Genomic DNA, 18,592 nt, shown 5'->3' with positions numbered 1-18,592 from the left:
CTTCACATGAAATAGGCCTATGACATATTTTGCAGGCCTAAAGGAATCTTAGAAATTACATTTCCAATGCAATTAAGTTAGGCCTATATTCAGGGGACCTAGAAAAGGTGGGGACTGTTTTAAATGTGTCTACCTTTAAAGGTGTCTATATGTCTATATAGGCCTAAAGGTGTCTATATATGCCTACATTTCATGGGGAAATCCTGATTTGTGTTCATAGTACGGCCCCCGGAGGATTTTATGACCATGGTAGGAATTTGAAGTGGCCCTTCGAATGAAAAAGGTTCCCCACCCCTGCATTAAACCTTTCTTCTAGCCACAGCTCTGCTGTCAGTACATTTTATTATGATACTATAAGCTCAGAAATGAAGTTGATCAAACAATTCGATCGGTGCTATAAACATTTAAATGAACCGAATAGAAATCAGAATAGAAACATCTGAATGATCTTTCTTGGACATAGCCTACATTTTGAAGTGACCCTTTGAATTAAAAAGGTTCCTCACCCCTGCTTTTGAGGAAAAACATCAATGTGCTTGGCCACTCTGGTTTTTAAATTATTCTGAAAGCAAGGATTGTTCAAGGAAGTTCAAAACAGACTGTCTCTGGTTAAATTAGTTCTACACCAAGCCTTTAGGTGGCAGTACAACTAATTCGCACAATGCGAATTCCACACACAAGCCACAAAGAAGCCATCTACCGCGGTCAACAACACCGACCTATCTGAACAGAATCACGCGCTGTCTGTGTGGTTTCACTGTTTCTTGGCGACATGGGGGAAAGTTCCTCACATACCAACGGAAAATGGGCTTCACATACATGTAAGTAAATTTTACTCAACTGTGGTTTAAAGTTTCAGTACTCAAGAGCGATTGAATAGCTCCTCTGAACACAGATCCGCCATTGCTAAGTTGTAGCACAAGTCCCCTCAATGAATGTGACTACTCTTGTTGCTGCTGTACGCTAGTAAATTCTGATAACTTGCGAGCATCGTAATGACAAAATGCAGTAGTGAAACGGTGAATATGTTAAGTATACTTGTTGATGGTAAGTTGTTTGACATTGCTCGTTCTCAATTGCCTTTCCCCTGCCTAAAGATGATTCCCAGTTTGTCGCTCCCAGCGCGGTTCGATCCCCAGTCGGTTCGCTCCCACTAGCCAGACTATCGAGCCCACAGAGCTAGTTATCTTTTTGATGTTAGTTTTTTGTTACGTACCCTAAACCTAACCCTTACCTTAATCCTAAACCTAACCCTAAATTGCTTGTATGTGGTAGTGTATGATAATACGAGAAATGTAATCGGGTGGGCGGGATAGAACGCCTGGGATTGATAGGATCACCTGGGACTACACGTCCGGGAGTGATCTTACATGGGAGTGACCATCTCCCAGCGCTTAAGATTGACAAAGGCTACCGTTAGCATGCTATTGCGTTAGCTCATCAACTAGTTGCTGGGCACTGCTCATTTTTCACGTCTGCCCGGCATTTCGCTGATGAACTAACGCTTGGACGTCTTGCCAATGTATTTTACAGCGGCAAAAATGCATCTAGGCGACGTTGGCAAGATTGGTGTGCCGTCTGGGTATGTGTTGGTTTTCAGTGCTGGGCAGTAGCGAAGCGACTAGTTTAATTACATTCCCTAGTAGCTTGGTCGTAGCGTCATTACTATGTATCGACTAACGTCCCTGTAGTTAGGAAATAAATAGTTTGGAAATCAATGTGAAATACCCTGGCATTTGCAACAGTAGGCAACCTGTCCTTAAAAAGTATGGGTCCTCAAAACAGCACTTGTTGCACAAATAAGTGTTGCATAGAGCAGTGTTTCCCAACCAGGGGTACGTGTACCACTAGGGGTACGCGAGCACCCTGCAGGGGGTACTTGGAAAAATGAAAACATGTATGGAGCATAGTCACATTGGGATATAAAGCATGAGTCAGGGGGTACTTGTGGTATGAGAAAAGGCTTAGGGGGTACTTAAGACAAAAAAAGGTTGTGAAACACTGGCATAGAGCACGCCACCCCGAAATCAATGTGAAATACCCTGGCATTTGCAACAGTAGGCAGCATGTCCTTAAAACGTATGGGTCCTCAAAACAGCACTTGTTGCACAAATAAGTGTAGCTGGCCTCTTCAAGAAATTGAAATTATGCATGGTCACTTTTTCTTATTGTTTCATGTGGAGGTCTACTGACATTGTCTAAATAATGTAGGCTAGTTTATGTCCATGTATTATATTAGGACCCAAGGTTAATGGGTTATTCTGTTTACCATGTTTTCACAGGCTGCTGTCTCATAATATGGCGAAGACGAGTCACTTGAAGGCCTAACAGCTCTTATGAGGAGCAGTCTTGCCATAGAAGACTGAAAGAATGTAAGATTAACTTCTTTGTGACCAATATGACTTGCTCATTGATACATTAGCTATGTCAATATGAGATGCATGGCGAAGTATTTAATTTATTTGTCTCTCTTCTAGGAGCTGTAGAAACAACAGGGTGCCTGCTGCAGTATGACGAGGACGCCCTGATCATAGAAGGTCCAGTGTCTTGGCAGGGTGAAATGGCACTGATATCGGTATGTGGTGATATCAGTTAAAATTAATGAATTAATTCTCATATCTGAATAATGTGAACACTGGATTTACCACACACTCACACACACCCTAGTCCTAGATGATACAACCAAGGTTACTTTTACCACAGCTCTGGCACTGCATCAAATTTCTTTTCTTTTTTATAGAACTGGACAGGTCATTTATTCGTTCCCCTTGTTTTTTGCAGTGTCCTGCAGGATGCTGTGTCCTGCAATCCTGTGTGCTGTGCTACAGACGCGTGTGGAGGTCAACCCGAAATGGGCACAGTAGAGTGAAAGAGGGTAAGCTTAACCTATAGCCTACGTCAGGGTTGGGGAACCTTTCTCATTCGAATGGCCACTTCAAATTCATCCTAGGGGCCATAAAAGTCCTCCAAGGGCCGTACTATGAACACAAACCAGGATTTTCCCTTTCACTTTAGGCCTATATTGAAGGCAGCCACATTTAAACAAACGCCAACTTCTTCAGGTTCCCTGAATATAACTTCCTTGTATTGCTAATGTATTTTCTAAGATTCCTTTACAAAATATGTCATATTTCATGTGAAGATGGAATTGCATTAAAATTATATCGGGGGCCGGATAAAACAGCCTCAAGGGTCGCAAACGGCCCTAGAGACATAGGTTCCCCACCCCTGTCCTACATTGTCAATATGACTTGTGCTACTTTATAGATAAGTTGTCAATGCTGTGCATTGCTATGTTTTGATTTATTTTCTTACATCCTACAGATCCTGGCAGGGAGACGGTAGTGTCCTGCAGGATGGTGATGGGCAATCTTACAAGAGACCACAGAAAACTGATATAGTGTAAGATTATCCCTGTTGGGCTCAATATGTCTTGCTTATTGATATATTTGCTATGTCAATATGAGGTGCATGACTAAGTATTTATTTATTTGTTGTTTCTACAGCTCCCAGAAGTGAGACTGAGTGCCTGTTGCAGTATGACGAGGAAGCAGTGACCAGAGACCTTCAGTAGACCCTGCTGGCACGATTGGCGGCTGAAGAACATAATCAACAGCAATGTTTATAATATTGTACATACCTGTATAGTCTGCACTAAAATGCTGTACCTGTACTATTTTTCCTCTTACTTTCATATTTACCACGTATTTACTATGAATTGACAACTTTTACTCAAATCCATTTTTGTATGTGCCCTGACTAAAACTATCCTTAAACCTAACCTGTCAGAGGTGTAATAACAACCTGCTCTTAGCAATGTGGCAGCAGTCTACTTGGATGCAGCGGGGAACATAGAACCCTTTTTTTGAAAAAGCATTGTATGTTTCTGAGTTTTATGAATTGTGCCCTTCCCAAACCTAACCTGTCGTAGGGGCCTATGAAATCCGTTTTTTTTTTTTTTTTTTTTTTTAAAAAAAAAATAAAATACAAAAATTCTTAGTTATTTAGTTCAAACTGGTGGGTGGACAGAGCCAACCACTCATGGTTGAATGGTAGGTAGAGAAAAGAAAAGTAAAATTACCTACTAGCTTTTTGTAATATCAGCCCTCAAAAATATTCCAGGTAATAAGGTAGCTGTATTGTACATGCGCATATATTCTATTAAATACACGTGACGCACGCACCCAACTAGAAGGCGAATTCACTTCTGGTGCATTGAAGTTGTTGGACTCTGGCTGCATCAGGTTTTCTCGAATACTTGGCTATATTGCAACGTGCAGCTTAGAGACATTTTGGGTCACGTTATATGTAGGCATTAAATAAATAGCCTCGCAAAGTCCCTACCGTCTACCGTTTCACTCAAACACATGTTTTACAAGACGGCCGTTTTCTTCTGATGGTGACTTGACCCTTTTTCAAAGTTGATGCTAACTTTCAGTCATATGCACGGAGAGCCGCCCGTCTTTTCTGTGTCGCATCGCATTGTCTTGGTAACAGACGGTCAGGACAACGCGTTTATGCCTGACCTCACTTGTTCTACTTGGCAAAATTTGAGTGCTGTTGAGTATTAAGATTTCTTCAATGCTCTGACGGCCAGTGTTAGGACGTGGGAGACAATCGGAAACGCCGCTTGGGAGAGAGATGCGTGTTTGTTTCTGAGTTGTACATTTGTGACCTGAGTAGGCTACTGTATACATCACTGCATATAGCCTAGAGTATATTGTTTGCAGGGTATGTGTGTAGTTTTAAATTATGTATATTTATGAAATGCACGGTTCCTGTCTAAGTGTGTGTACATTGTTTGGTGTGATATTAAAAGCATTTAAAAAATTCATTTTCATTTCATTCATTTTCATTTTAGCAATAAATTCACATCATGCATGCTGAAGCCCCATCACAGTGCAGTCTATAATGATGTGAACATAATGATGTGAATATACAAAGTAAAATCAACCTAGGTATATTAGTAATAATAATTTTTGCATAATTATACGGACCTACCGTATAGGCCTACGGTATGCATAAATTAATCCAACGTGACCAATAGAAGGTCGTAGCTGCCGACCCTGCTAACCAACAGCGCAGCTCTTTTACTTTGAGTCACGTGTCTTTTTCGTCCAATAAGAGCAAGGCTAGTCCGCGTTCCGGGCTGGCTGTCATTGCCTTTCATGTTAATCGTTGGGCCATTAACACCCTGCTGTGAGACCTCTCCACGGCTCTGATTCGCTTCCGGGCGAGTTACGTGTCCCCAAAACTGTTAATTTCGCATTCTCTCAGCGCTCAAAATCAGACGAAAGTTAGGCAAGTCCGTGGGCGATTTGGGACGAGTTCATTGTCACAAATCCCCCTTTTCGTGCTGTGGTAGTAACTGTTATCTATAGTTATTGTATGCAAAATTCCCAGTTTAATGTACTAAATTCCCAGTCGATTAAACTTACCATCATTCGTAAGATTAACTGTAATGAATTATTTTATTTAAAATTTGCAGTTAAATGTATTAAATTTTAAGTTGATCAAACTGAAAGTCTTCTGTAATATCAAATGTTTAGTATAGTTATTTCACATAAAATATGAAGTTACATTCACAAAATTGTAACCAATTAGCTAGATAAGTACACAGTAAAAAATATTCCCGTGATGTCACAGGGAATTACTGGCTACTAATTGCATTCATTTCACAGTAGTTTACTGTGGCCATCCTCACAGTTTACTGTGATCTTCTCACAGTAGTTTACTGTGGCCACACCACAGTTAGTTACTGTCACCCTACCCACACTACCATGATCCCGCCCCTCCATTCATCACCACAAAATAGGTAGCTACCATGTTATTGTGGCACCTCCCATTCCTCACCATGACTGAGACAACTGTGGCATGGAACCAGTCCATCACACTGCTCTCTTGTATTAATAGACCAAACTATCCATAACCACTGAGAAATTCAAGTTTCTGCAGTATGTGCAATATTATTACCATTTAATTATTGTAATCTCCTGGATGATAGTACATTAACCAGTGTGCATAGAATACTCTAGTTGAGCACAATTAGACAATCCTGAAATGTCAAGTAAGCAACACACCAAAAAGGATACCTGCTACCACAATACTCACTACCAACTAAATACCTAGCCAGCCAACAAACCAGTCCACCAGCCAACCAAAAGAGTCAGTTGTCAGCTAGCCAGCCAAAGAGCCGGCTAACCAACTAACACTCAGTTAGTCAGCCAACTAACCAACAAACAAGTCAGTTGTATGGCTAGCCAGCTAACAAACCAGCCATACAGTCAACCAAAAGAGTCAGTTAGCCAGCCGACCAGCTGGCCAACAAACAGTCAGTTGGTCGGTCAGTTAGCTCACTAACCAACAAGCCGGACAGAGAGCCAGCGAACCAGTCATTTAGGCAAGCAACTCAAGCATTGTGACAGTCTGAGTTTTTATAGAGGTGAAAGTTAACCATGTGACCAGAGTAATCAGGCATGTGGCAGCTGCAGTTAGTAATTCAATGAACTTGTAACAGTCCTATGTACTCAAGTGAGGGCAGGTACTAATTGACAGGTTGATTGGGCACTACCATTGTTCCTGGTTGATGGTAGGCAATGTCAATTATGTCATGCAGCATTTGACTTTCAATTGTGCAATGGCACTTCACAAGATAGCCTAATTTTACTAGGTGGCAATATTCTGATTTAAAATTGGATGCTGCAGCGTGGCCATATTGTCAGTTGAAATTTGAAACGATCTGTTAACATGAAACACACTGCAGGAATACATTCAACTGCCCACATCTGGGTAGAGGCCAGTTGGTGCAGCCTGAAGAAAAAGAGGCGGGGTCATAACCAAAACTTATGAATTTAATCCATTCAACTAAAACATTTTCATCTGAACAACTATTTCCTCAAATAAGTTGTCAATACTCAGTATTCTTCAGAAATGCCATCAAACTTCTATTTTTTAGTGCATTTTAATTAGTCTTGGTAAGTACATTTGATGTCTGGGTTTACAGTGTAGGCTACTTTAGGGCACCGCTTCCTCGCTCTCGGTCCGGCTGTCATGGTCAGGAGGATCCACGAAGATAGTCCAGGCTTTTCTAACATGTCATGTCGTGGGTTATCCAAAGTTACCGATGTTGGAGTTTTAAAACATTTGCGCATAGTGTTATCCATTGGAAAGCACAAAGACTTGCACGTCTGCTGCAAGAACTAACTTTATTTCCCTCCACAAATGCGTTTACTGATGGTTGCTGAGCAACACTGACGTAGACCAACTTTCCAACAAACTGACACGGTTTTTAATAATATTTAATGTCTTAATGATTGCATAACACTAGGTTTTAACCCAAAACAAGTACAACAAAATGAAATTATGATTTTATATATCTATTATTATTATTATTATATGTTATATATTATTATTATTATTCATTTACGATCTGAGTGACTGTGATCTGGCTTGGGTGGGTGGGCACTGGGCCAGGGCGGGCCCAAGCGTGTCAGTGGGCGGGCCCGGCCCCCCAAGGCCCGCCCCTGGCGACGGGTGTGGGTGCGTAGGATATTATCCCAGTGGGGTTGTCATTCAAGTGTAAAGAAGTCCTGCACACTGTCCATTCCACCAACAAACTTTAATACAACATGAAGAAGGTCGGATGACCGAAACAATGTTTTAAAGTTTGTTGGTGGAATGGACAGTGTGCGGTATTTCTTTGCTCTTGACAAAAGACAGAGGGGTGTCACGCCAGTAACTCCAGTCCTTGTGGGTGCGTTGGTTCCAAAGCGATAATCCACAGAAGCAAAGAGTAGAACTCGCACACCAGGAGCCGATGCAATAGTTGATTTATTGCTTTACATATGTACAAGTGATCAAGGTGCTACCCAAAAGTGCAAAACGTTTTCGGTCACCAGACCTTCCTCAGTGCAAACAGACAAAATCACAGAGGACTTCCTTATATAGAGTTCACCTAATAGGTGGTAGCCATGTCAATCAACAGTCGGTTAGGTTGACGTATACTGACAGTGTTGGAGGATACCAAAAGGCATAGGCCTATGTCAAAGGAGACAATGCTTAGTTTAAGGAATAGTCCAAAAATAAAAAATATATATAAAGCAAGTGACAAAATAATAATAAAATGAAAATAAAAATGAACTTGGAGAATAAAGTGAAACTTAAGTAAAGATAAATGCAGACAACTGTGTCCTCTGTGATTTTGTCTGTTTGCACTGAGGAAGGTCTGGTGACCGAAAACGTTTTGCACTTTTGGGTAGCACCTTGATCACTTGTACATATGTAAAGCAATAAATCAACTATTGCATCGGCTCCTGGTGTGCGAGTTCTACTCTTTGCTTCTGTGGATTTCTTTGCTCTTGAAATAATAAATTCATAGACAAAACCTTAGCCGGTGAGCTGAAAAAAATTCGGTGCGCGCGCATTTTCTTCCTCTGGGGCTAAGCCCCCCCTGTCTCTCAAACCTATTGACGGGCCTGCTTTCAAGTCTTTTTGTATTTGGAATGGGGCTACAGTTCATAAGTACAATGGCGTCCTGATCAAGCTTACTTTTATAGCACATGTCAAACACCAGAAACTCAATGTGCTTCACACAAATCACAAAAAAAAGAATTGAATCATTCCAAAGCAGTTTGCAAAACCAGTGAACTGACTCAGGTAAGGTGAAAGTCCTCCTACCACAGTGAAAGCTCTAGGTTAGTTGTGCTCAGGCTTTGTGGGCTCAACAGTAGTGTTGATTGATAGCAGCATCATCGCCATCTGCCACCCACCCTAACTTAACCTAATCCTCCCTATATGGTTTAATCTGCTATGTCATCTTACTGTTATCAGTTCAGTCAATGACGTAGAGGTCAATGAGTTCAGCTTTCTTGTAAACCATGTGAATGTCTGAAAACCCACCACACTGATTATTCATTGCGCCTGTATCTAAAAAGTGAACGATTATTGAGAAATAAATGTATAAGAAAACAGCAATTACCAAAAATAGGAAGCAAAGCATTGATGAGAGCATTTTATCAAAACTAATGACTGTAAACAGCAAAAATAGAAACTTGCTGGGTGTAGAGAGGCACTGCATATTACTACACCTGTACCATGTAGTCTACAGCATCGGCAACATCTCCCATCCAGGTTTGAGTCTGGCCCTTCGCCATGACTTCACCCACGACTCTCCTGTCCCTCTTGCTTGTTCTATTCTACTATATGAGTTTTACCCCAATTAGAGACTCTACATTCCTCTACGTAATACGTATGTGCAAAAGGTGACAAAAGGTGATTCATGTAGCCTATGGTGAATCTCTTTTCTCATTACACGCTTCTCTAGATATTAAAGAGAATAAAGGAAATGAGAAAAACAGTAAGACAGTAAAGGAAAATGCTATGACAAGGACTGCATCACAAAGACAGAAATGGGACTTATAGTTTTACTAATATTTTGTTGCCTACTCACTCGATAACAATTTCAAATGATTATTGGATAAATAAGAAAGTTTATGTAAAATATGTTTATGTGAATATTCTACTGTCATTGTGAATGTATCTAAACGATGTACAATCATTTAGAAATACAGTAAATGCACAAGAAATTAGTGAACAGTGATAACATTGTGATATCATAAATAATGTGATATCATAAATAATGAGTAAACAGCAAACATTGAAACTTGCTGGGTGTATTGTGGTGCAGCGTGTTAATACAGTAGGTCTCCTGTCCCTCTTGCCTGTCCTATTCTACTGAAGCTACCCCCTAAAACATACTTAAAAATGTAGACTGGGATATTTCAACTATGCTCTAATATGAAGAAAAGTTTGTAGACAATAGACAATCAGTTCTCTCTCTCTCTCGAAATATGGCACCGAATTTCACAAAGTGAATCATTAGTTAGAATATTTACTTACAAGTTGAATGAGCATAGGGAGAGGCATAATAGACCTGATACCCAGTGCTCACACTGCTGTGAAACAGTTAATATCTCCATCTATAAGAGTGAAAGTGAAAATGAAGCACACACACACACACACACACACACACACACACACACACACACACACACACACACACACACACACACACACACACACACACACACACACACACACACACACACACACACACACACAATGACTAATAGGCCTGTGTAGGCCTGTATCAGTTAGTTATATAAGCCTCTGTCTGTATTCACAAGGTGGATCCATGGAAACCGACGGCAGACTTAAGTTTCATTTTGAATGGATGTATTGCTGTGCACTGTGTTAATAGCTTTGCTCTGTTCTGTATTTTCACTTTCAGTTAGACTAGTGTATAAATAAGCTGTTATTGTCGATCACATTGCAGCCAGTCTCCTTCGTGCCAGGCACTGTGTACCTGCAGCTATATGCACTATTGACCCACTGCCTTGTGTGTTGGTCACTTTTACTGTAAGGTGCTGCTCAAGGAATCAAGAAGGCCAAGCTCAGGTGATACTTGAAATATGACTTTGTACTTTAATACTAAGCATACTTTTTATAGCAAGTGTCCTAACTGGGAAATCTTGAGCTTTGCCAACTGTGATTACACATTATTTGCTTTACAGATTATAATCCTCCTTGGGAACTGTGATCCTTAAACAACAGCCGTGGGTGAGTATAATAGCCTATTATATAAGGTTGTTTAATATTCTAATGGTTATAAATATTTACATTTAAAGCTTTTTATCATTAGGCCTATACCTTGTGTACTAGACCATTTGGCATAACAGTAAGGATCTTATCAAGGGATCAACACCCCCAGGACACTAATGTTTGTGATGCTTGAAATACTATAATACTACCAACTTTTTTAATTATAGGCTAAGTTTCCTGTCTGGGGATAAGTTTTGTCAACTTAGACTAGACATAAAATAATGACACCATTTGCTTTACAGATTTAATCATCTTTGCAAACATCTTCGGTTAAACCTCAGGCACGAGCCATGGGTGCAGGGGCGGTTTTAGAAAATCTGAGGCCCTGGGCAAGAAACAATTTTGAGGCCCCCTTTAAATGATTAATTAATAATCGATGATGTATGCAGGCAGTGGCGTAACAACGGAACCCATAAGCAAGATTATTTAGGTGGGCCCCACATTCAATCAATATTTATATAGCACATTATCATACACAACTGTCATTCAGTGTGCTAAAGAGTAGGCTAACGAAAGAGAAGAGAGAAAAATATATTGCTATAGATAGATCACCAAAGTCAGATGAAAACAAAGCTGTTTTTAATTTCTTTTGAAATCATACTGTTGGGGCAGGTCTTATTTGGACATCTAGCTGGCCCCAGCAGGCAGCATAATGACTATGCCATTTCACCCTATCTGGATTTGACACTAGACACTACCAGAGAAGACCTAAGGCATCTAAGGATGATATCGCTCTAGCACATCCACAATAGCCTATATGTAGAGCACAAGGCATTTAGTGACTTAAAGACTATCAGGACTGCTTTAAACTCAATTCTCAAAACAAAACAAAAAACCCTCACTGGTAGCCAGTGAAATGACCAAATACTGGAGTGTTGTGATCTCTTCTGCTATTTAGAATTCTAGCAGTAACATGTGGATAAGTTTCACCTGCCTGAGTGACTTTTGGGGAATGCCTGTAAGGCCATTACAATAGCCAACTCTGCAGGTAATAAAAGCAGAGCTTAATTTCTTCTTAAGGTGACAAATGATTTAGTTATGCTGTTGATGTGAGCATTCAGCCTGCAACACGTGAGAAATAGCCAGGATAGACCCACACTCGTTCCATAAATGAGAAAAGAAGATAGAATCAGACAATTCGCGGTAGAGGGTTGATTACAAAAGAAAACTTTAAAAAAAAATGGTGATGCGCCCCTTGAACTAAAACATAGCTCACAGCACAACACACCGATGAAAACACAGTCACGAGTCGACACACCACGGTGCACCATAACGCACACTGCACTCTTGAGCCAGTGAACACCCAATACAGAGGAAACGGTGACTGAAGTAGAAACTATTGTGTTTCAGAAACCGAAATTAGGCAACAAACGAGAAACAACAGGCACCTTGCGCCAACTGCGCGTGCACACATCTGTTGAATAGTTAACAAGTCCCCTCTCTAGTTCTAACTTGTAATAACTATATCGCTCACAACTCTGAAGTGACCCAGCTTCGTGACGTGATATAACAGCTAGACTACACAATAGCCAAATCGTCATGCTAACCAGAAATAAATGCAGCGAACCGACATTAGAGCTATCAACTTTTGACTATAGTTACACCGAATGACAACAATGCGTGAAGTATGACATGATACGGTATCAAAATTGTGCTGCGGCGGACATAATGATTGAAAGGAAAAAACCCCTACCGTGCCTTCTTTGTAGCTTCTGTATATCTTCTGAATATCCATTATGTTCATGCTAGCACTGGCGATTGAAGGGACTTGGTCATTTTACAATTCTGTCTCAGAAGTAGGCCTAGAGGAGCGCGGAGCACAAAGTAACGCAGGGCAATTTGTAACACGGACTTTTTATCAAGATGCACAAATCATGTTCTGCCTACATCCATAAACAAGGTCAAGAAGGCATGCTACAACATAGGCAAACGACTGAGTTTTCACTGACAACCATGACTTATTGTGGCTTAATATTATCATGAAAGGACAAGCTCCCACGCGTCAGGGCCGAATCATCTCTCTGGGGCAGGCTGACATTAGAAATAACGGTAGAACGTTGCCGATGCAACTGGCGCTCTCTCCAAACAGCCAGACTGTATTAGCCTATGACCGGTATAATGTATCCCACAATGCAAGGCCCCAATGTACAAAAATAAATCAAAGAAAATCCACATAAATATCGTTCTTTTATGGTCTACATTTGTATTTGAAACATTTATTTGTATAATTCTACCACCCATGTGACCTACAGCAAAAGTAGGCCTAGCCTACTATTCATTTTCTTGTGGCATAATGTTGAGTTCAAATTTAAGTCCCACCGTCGTGCTGAAGTGTGGCACTGGCTATATATACAACATGCAGAATTGTATCAGTATATTACATAGAAGAAGCGCGAGAGCCTTCTACTTGTACTGAGTGCAAGCATGCAAGTCGCGCAGGACCCGCTACTTTGTACTAGGGGGCCCCGTGCTGTAATTTAGGGCCCCGAGATCTTGAAAACTCATTCCATGTGGAATTGATCTGGAGGACGACGGGGCCCCGGGCAATTGCCCGACCTTGCCCAGTGGTAGAACCGCCCCTGCATGGGTGAGTACAATTTTCACGATAAACCAGACATATTTATAATGTCCAGTGTGTAGCAGAAGTGAGTAACCCCACACATTTCTGCAGATTTATATGTAAGCCATATCTTTTCATGGGACAACATTAAGATATTTCACTTAAACATAATGAATAGGGTGCAGAATTTTGAAAATCCTGTTTAGCAGTATTGTTCCTTTGTGCCATCACAACTTCTGTGTAAAATCTTAGGAAATGTGATCAATGTTAAAGGGTGGCACAATAGGCTTGAAAATGTGAAATGGGCATGTTTAGCTAAATCAGTGAAAAGTGTGTTTTTACACTATTTTGATTAAAACTACGAGAATCATTTGGCAGAATGTTCCAGTTCCCTTTCCAGATTTGAAATGTCCTGGGGAAGTGGGAAAGCAACTGGAGCATTCTTCCTATTTTTCATCAAAACAGTCTCAAAATACACTTTTCACAGATGTAGCTAAAAATGCGTCTTCTCTAGCTAATACAATTCTAAATTTCAAGCCAATTGCCACCCTTTAACATCAAACAAATTTGCTCGAAATGTACAAGGGAGTTAGTACAAATGAACAAACTCAGTCGTCTTTAAGTGGACCAAAAAGTGAACGGACACCAAATGAACTTAGTTTTGTTTTTGTTCATATTATTAGTGTAGTTCAAAAAGAACTGGATGCTCTTTCTGATCCCGTTTTTTTGGGGGGGTCAGTCCTGTTTTTGGTCACACCTGGTCTTATAGAGCTCTACTTAAATGGTTACACCTGTAGTCAGCTATAACGTCACCGAGCACTGACAGGATGGTTGAAACAGGCAGCAATTGATAATGGCCACATTTACATGAAGTTATTAATTACATAACAAATTAGTAATTCAGAATTAAATAGTTCCGTCGAGTTTACATTGAACTTTCATTTCATTCCAAATGACTTTGTCAGCGCGAAATGAAGCTTTATTCAGAACTAAATTGAGTTAATTCTGAATTAAATGTCTCATGTTTGAGGCCAATTGCTACGTTTACATCAGACTGTTAATTCAGAATTAACTCACTTTAATGCTGAATAAAGCTTAATTCCACTTTGAAAATGTCATGTAAACTCCTCACAATTCCGAATTAAATGAAAGATCAAAGTAAACTAGATGGAACTATTCAATTCGGAATTATTCATTCGGAATTAAAAACATCATGTAAACGTAGCCAATGCCAATGACCAGTGTCAGTGTGAGCATCAGCTGCAAGCATTCTTATCCCCCCTGTGCAACATTTCCATCTTAAACTTTTTTTCTCTGATACACATAGGGACCATGCTTTGCCATCACTTCATGGTTAACCTAGGGAAATTGAAGCAGTAGTCTAATTTAAAAAATCAACATATCCTCATGTTCCTTTTATACCCAATGTCAAGCAAAAGAGGCAACAATTCATTGAAAAAGTGTAAAAAGCACAGATCGCTTTGTGTTCATAATATGCAGATTGGTGAACCGTACCGCAGACTTTTTAGTGAACTGAACTGAACTGGGACCGCGTAAATAAATGTCTCAGTACAGCTCACTTCTGACTGGGCTGGGCTTTGGAGCATTCACATACAGTCTGTGCAATCACAGGTCTGAGTTTGCTTAAATGGACATGTGTGAAAACACCCATAGGTGGTCCCTGATCAAGTGATTCTGGGAGTTCCACACAGTGATAAATTCAGTCTCAAACACAAGTTCATTTAATTAATTCACATTGTCCTTAATCAAACTGCAATCATTGATTCATTTGTCAATATGTAAACTGCTCTTAGTACATACAACATAATTAAATGATTTTATTACCAATTAATGCTAAATGCTAAATAATCTGTAATGCTCATCAATTGTTCACATGTGCCTGTATTCTTTTCTTTTTTGTGAAATCAGATATGCGTATAGTGCTTCTGGGAAAGACGGGAGTGGGAAAGAGTGCCACGGGGAACACCATCCTTGGCTCTGAAGGCTTTGCAGAGGAGTGCTCCCCTGAATCTGTAACCAGACAGTCTAAAACAAAGAAGAGCATTGTGGCAGGAAGAGCAGTACTGGTGGCTGATACCCCGGGTCTCTTTGACACCTCCCTTACCAACGATCAGCTGAGGGAAGAGATTGCGAAGTGTGTGTATTTGACAGTTCCTGGCCCTCATGTCTTCCTGCTGGTGCTTCGGATTGGTGCACGGTACACAGAAGAAGAACAGAAAGCCATGCACTGGATTGAAGAGAACTTCTCCAAAGTCGCCTTAAATTACGCCATGGTTCTCTTCACTGGTGGGGATAATCTTGATGTATCAGTAGACAATTACGTATCCAAAAGTCAGACACTAAAAAAGTTAGTTCAAGATTGTGGGGGAAGATACCATGTGTTTAATAACAAGCATAGAGACCAGACACAAGTGATCAACTTGCTGGAAAAGATTGATAAGATGGTGAAGGTAAATGGTGGACTGCACTACACAGATAAGATGTATGAAGAGACCCAGAGAAAGATTGAAGAGGAGAAGGAGAGGGTAAGGATGGAGGAAGAGAGGAAACGAAAGGAGAAGGAGAGGGTGAGGTTGGAGGAGGAGAGGAAACGACAAGAGGAGAAGGAGAGGATTGAGAAAACGATGAAACAGCTGGAGAGGGAGAGGGAGAGGATGGAGGAAGAGAGGAAAAGACAGAAGGAGGTGATGAAGAAATTGGTGGAAGACAGGGAACAACAGAGGGAGGCAATGAAGAGGTTGGAGGAAGATATGAAACAACAGGAGAAGGAGAGGGTGGAGGAACAGAGGAAACAGCTGGAGAGGGAGAGGAAGAGGATAGAGGAAGACAGGAAAGAACATAAGAAGGCGATGGAGAGATTGGAAGAGAACTTGAGGAAGCAGCAGCTAGAAAAAAAAGGTAACGATAACGATAATCCTCTGACTTTTGTAGGGAAGGCATTATTGACTGTTCCGGCATTTGTCGGTGGTGCTGCAGTGGGCCTCGTCAAGTCTGTAGTGGATGTTCCTGTTGGTATGTTTAATGGTGGTAAAGAAACTCTAGAGGAGTCTGGGCGTTTTGATGTAGTGGACGTAGTTGGAGGGGAATTAAAGGGTGGAGTTAAAGGTGCCGGTATGCTTGCTGCGAGCTGTAAATTACGCGCGTCACCGCGAGCAACCGACAGCACATGCTTGCTTCAAAAGCAGTTGACCAAGATGCATGCTCCTTTTTCAAAGTGCAACAAGGAAGTATGATCACAAATGTTTGAACTTTCGGACAAACTCAACGAGACGCTCTTAAAAGTTGCTGCCATTGTCGTTTTCATATCAAGCACACGCGTGGAACTGCGCAGTCTATCTTACGATCGCCCCCAGCGAGTTTGAAGATATTGCACCTGACGCACGCATTTGGCTGCCGTGTCCAACGTGCGCTGAATTGACATTAAATAGGCCTACGCATGTTTACGCGTTCATGAACGAATCGTGCAGGCGCTCGCGTGTCTTGCAGCAAGCATACCGGCACCTTTAAAGAGGTTGCAAAGGCTCCAGCTAAAGTCTTAGGTGGTGGGGTGGATTTCGTTGAATCTCTTTGGAGGAATTGATGTGTTGATACACTGGAAACATTACAACCTTACAAAACATCCAGCCAGCAGATACTTTTTTTTTCTTAATCTTTTCAGCGTATTTGTGCACAAAATGCAATATGTTATGTAAATACAGTTGGCCTATGTTCAGCAAAGGGGAATTCAGATTCCCAAGGAACCATGGGCAATTAAAATGATGTGCTGTAATACCCTGCTAAAAAAATAATCAGAAAACCGAAATAAACAAGTCGAACATCCAGTCAGACATCTGATTTTGATTTTGAATACATTCCACCTATTGTGCAAGCAGAAAGATAAAACTATAGTTATTCTGCAGGCATAAGCTTGGTAGAAATATAATTGATCAAAAGACATCCATGGGCTATAGAAATACACCACTAAAAAATACTGTGAATTTGAGTTTGTGTGTAATGTCTGCCGCTGTACAGTGTATTGTTGTCTGTAAACTGAATTAGTGTGAGAAAAATGTGTGGCATTGCATTAACTTTATTTTTAAAAGGTCAAATAATTTAACACTCACGTTGTGTGTAAAGTACACTAAAATAGAAGGTTAAAGGTGCACCATGTAAGATTGTGGCCAGAGTAGTTATTGCAACTACTGTATGCTGCTCATTGAAACTGTGCTGCCTATTGCCAAATTTGATCTTTTCATGAATATTAATTAATAATAAACACATATTTAGTAATATGAGCAAAGGGACTGTAAGTTTTCCAGCTAAAAATACCCATTTCTGGAAATTCAAAATGGCGAACCATGGAGAAGATCCCCCTTTTCATGTATGTAAAATGCAATTTTCCCAGTCATGAATACTTCTAATGTAATGGTGGTGGTAAGTGTTTGTTAAAAAGGTAACATTTGTGAATGGATAACATGAAATCTGGAAATGAACTACTAAAAATATTACACAGGGCACCTTTAAATTACTATATGTATACATCAATATCATAAGTAAAATTGAAATACATATTCATACATCAACACTAAGTAGGCCTATAGGGAGCTCCAAGTAGAGAACACTTAATCCCTTTTCAAAGCTAAAATGAACAAACACAATGAACAATATCAACATCAATAACTATACTGTACAGTATATCAATAATAGCAATAACAATACGAAGTTTTAAAAAAGAAAGAAATACTTGTACATGGTCAAACAACACACGTAAAGTTGTGGTGCGCACATCCAAGACGCAGGTGCAGGATAAAAAAGTCAAAACTATGAAGAAAAAAATTAATGTCCGCACACTGCTTCCGTTGCTTTTTTACAGACATTCATCTTTTTGTTCACACAACACATGGTAACACACTTCGTTAAAAATAGCACAACTAAAAGCAATAAAATATCATATTTAAAAAATCTCCAATAAAAACAGTGGTGGGGCTCAATTTTCCAAATGTTTTTCAGTGGTAATATGCTCTTTCTTACTAAATGTGCATGTTACTTGGGATGGAGAGTGCAATTAAGGTAAGCCGATTTGAGAATTGATAATGAATTAATTTCCTTGAAATGGACATTCTGTATAACGCACTGAAAAAAATATCAACTTCAGTATACAGGGACGGATTATGATTCCATGAGTACAAAACATGTTTTCCGTTTGAAATATGACAGAGGACTGGAGAGGTGTTGAGAAAAATATTCTTAGGTAAGAAATGGGGGTTGCACACTGGATCTTGAACACAAACAGTACTGTATCATTGGTCATGTTTGGTCATCAGACAGTGTGGGAGTCGGGCTGAGTTGGGACTGTTGTCATGGTCTGGGTTT

The 18,592-nt window shown here is 40.3% G+C and overlaps 1 protein-coding gene and 1 long non-coding RNA gene across 4 annotated transcripts; both read left to right on the top strand.

The window, feature by feature from the left end:
- Positions 1-759: 759 nt before the first annotated feature.
- On the top strand, positions 760-3,606 carry LOC134455642 (uncharacterized). 3 transcript variants are annotated; one of them, XR_010036147.1, is made up of 4 exons: positions 760-821; positions 2,283-2,875; positions 3,325-3,402; positions 3,507-3,606. It is a non-coding gene; the product is annotated as an uncharacterized LOC134455642 (long non-coding RNA). The 3 variants fall into 3 exon arrangements; XR_010036148.1 differs by lacking the exon at positions 760-821 and having other exon boundaries at positions 1,323-2,372; positions 2,478-2,875; XR_010036141.1 differs by lacking the exon at positions 760-821 and having other exon boundaries at positions 1,323-2,875.
- A 6,742-nt stretch (positions 3,607-10,348) lies between these two features.
- LOC134455572 (GTPase IMAP family member 7-like) lies at positions 10,349-17,041 on the top strand. Its single transcript, XM_063206754.1, has 5 exons — positions 10,349-10,455; positions 10,572-10,617; positions 10,902-10,953; positions 15,149-16,345; positions 16,750-17,041. The coding sequence occupies exons 3-5, from the start codon at positions 10,950-10,952 to the stop codon at positions 16,818-16,820; spliced, it is 1,272 nt and encodes a 423-aa protein (XP_063062824.1). The 5' UTR covers positions 10,349-10,455; positions 10,572-10,617; positions 10,902-10,949; the 3' UTR covers positions 16,821-17,041.
- The last annotated feature ends 1,551 nt before the right edge of the window (positions 17,042-18,592 follow it).

The sequence above is a fragment of the Engraulis encrasicolus genome, chromosome 1 (genome assembly GCF_034702125.1).
Source record: "Engraulis encrasicolus isolate BLACKSEA-1 chromosome 1, IST_EnEncr_1.0, whole genome shotgun sequence".
NCBI lineage: Eukaryota > Metazoa > Chordata > Actinopteri > Clupeiformes > Engraulidae > Engraulis > Engraulis encrasicolus.
The sequence above is the reverse complement of the archived record's forward strand: the minus strand, read 5'-3'. Positions and strand labels throughout refer to the sequence as shown.

Bases quoted from the DNA above. Each gene is read 5' to 3' on its own strand.
- LOC134455572 (XM_063206754.1), top strand. The intron at 16,346-16,749 runs GTGCCGGTATGC...GCACCTTTAAAG, and splicing joins ATTAAAGGGTGGAGTTAAAG to AGGTTGCAAAGGCTCCAGCT.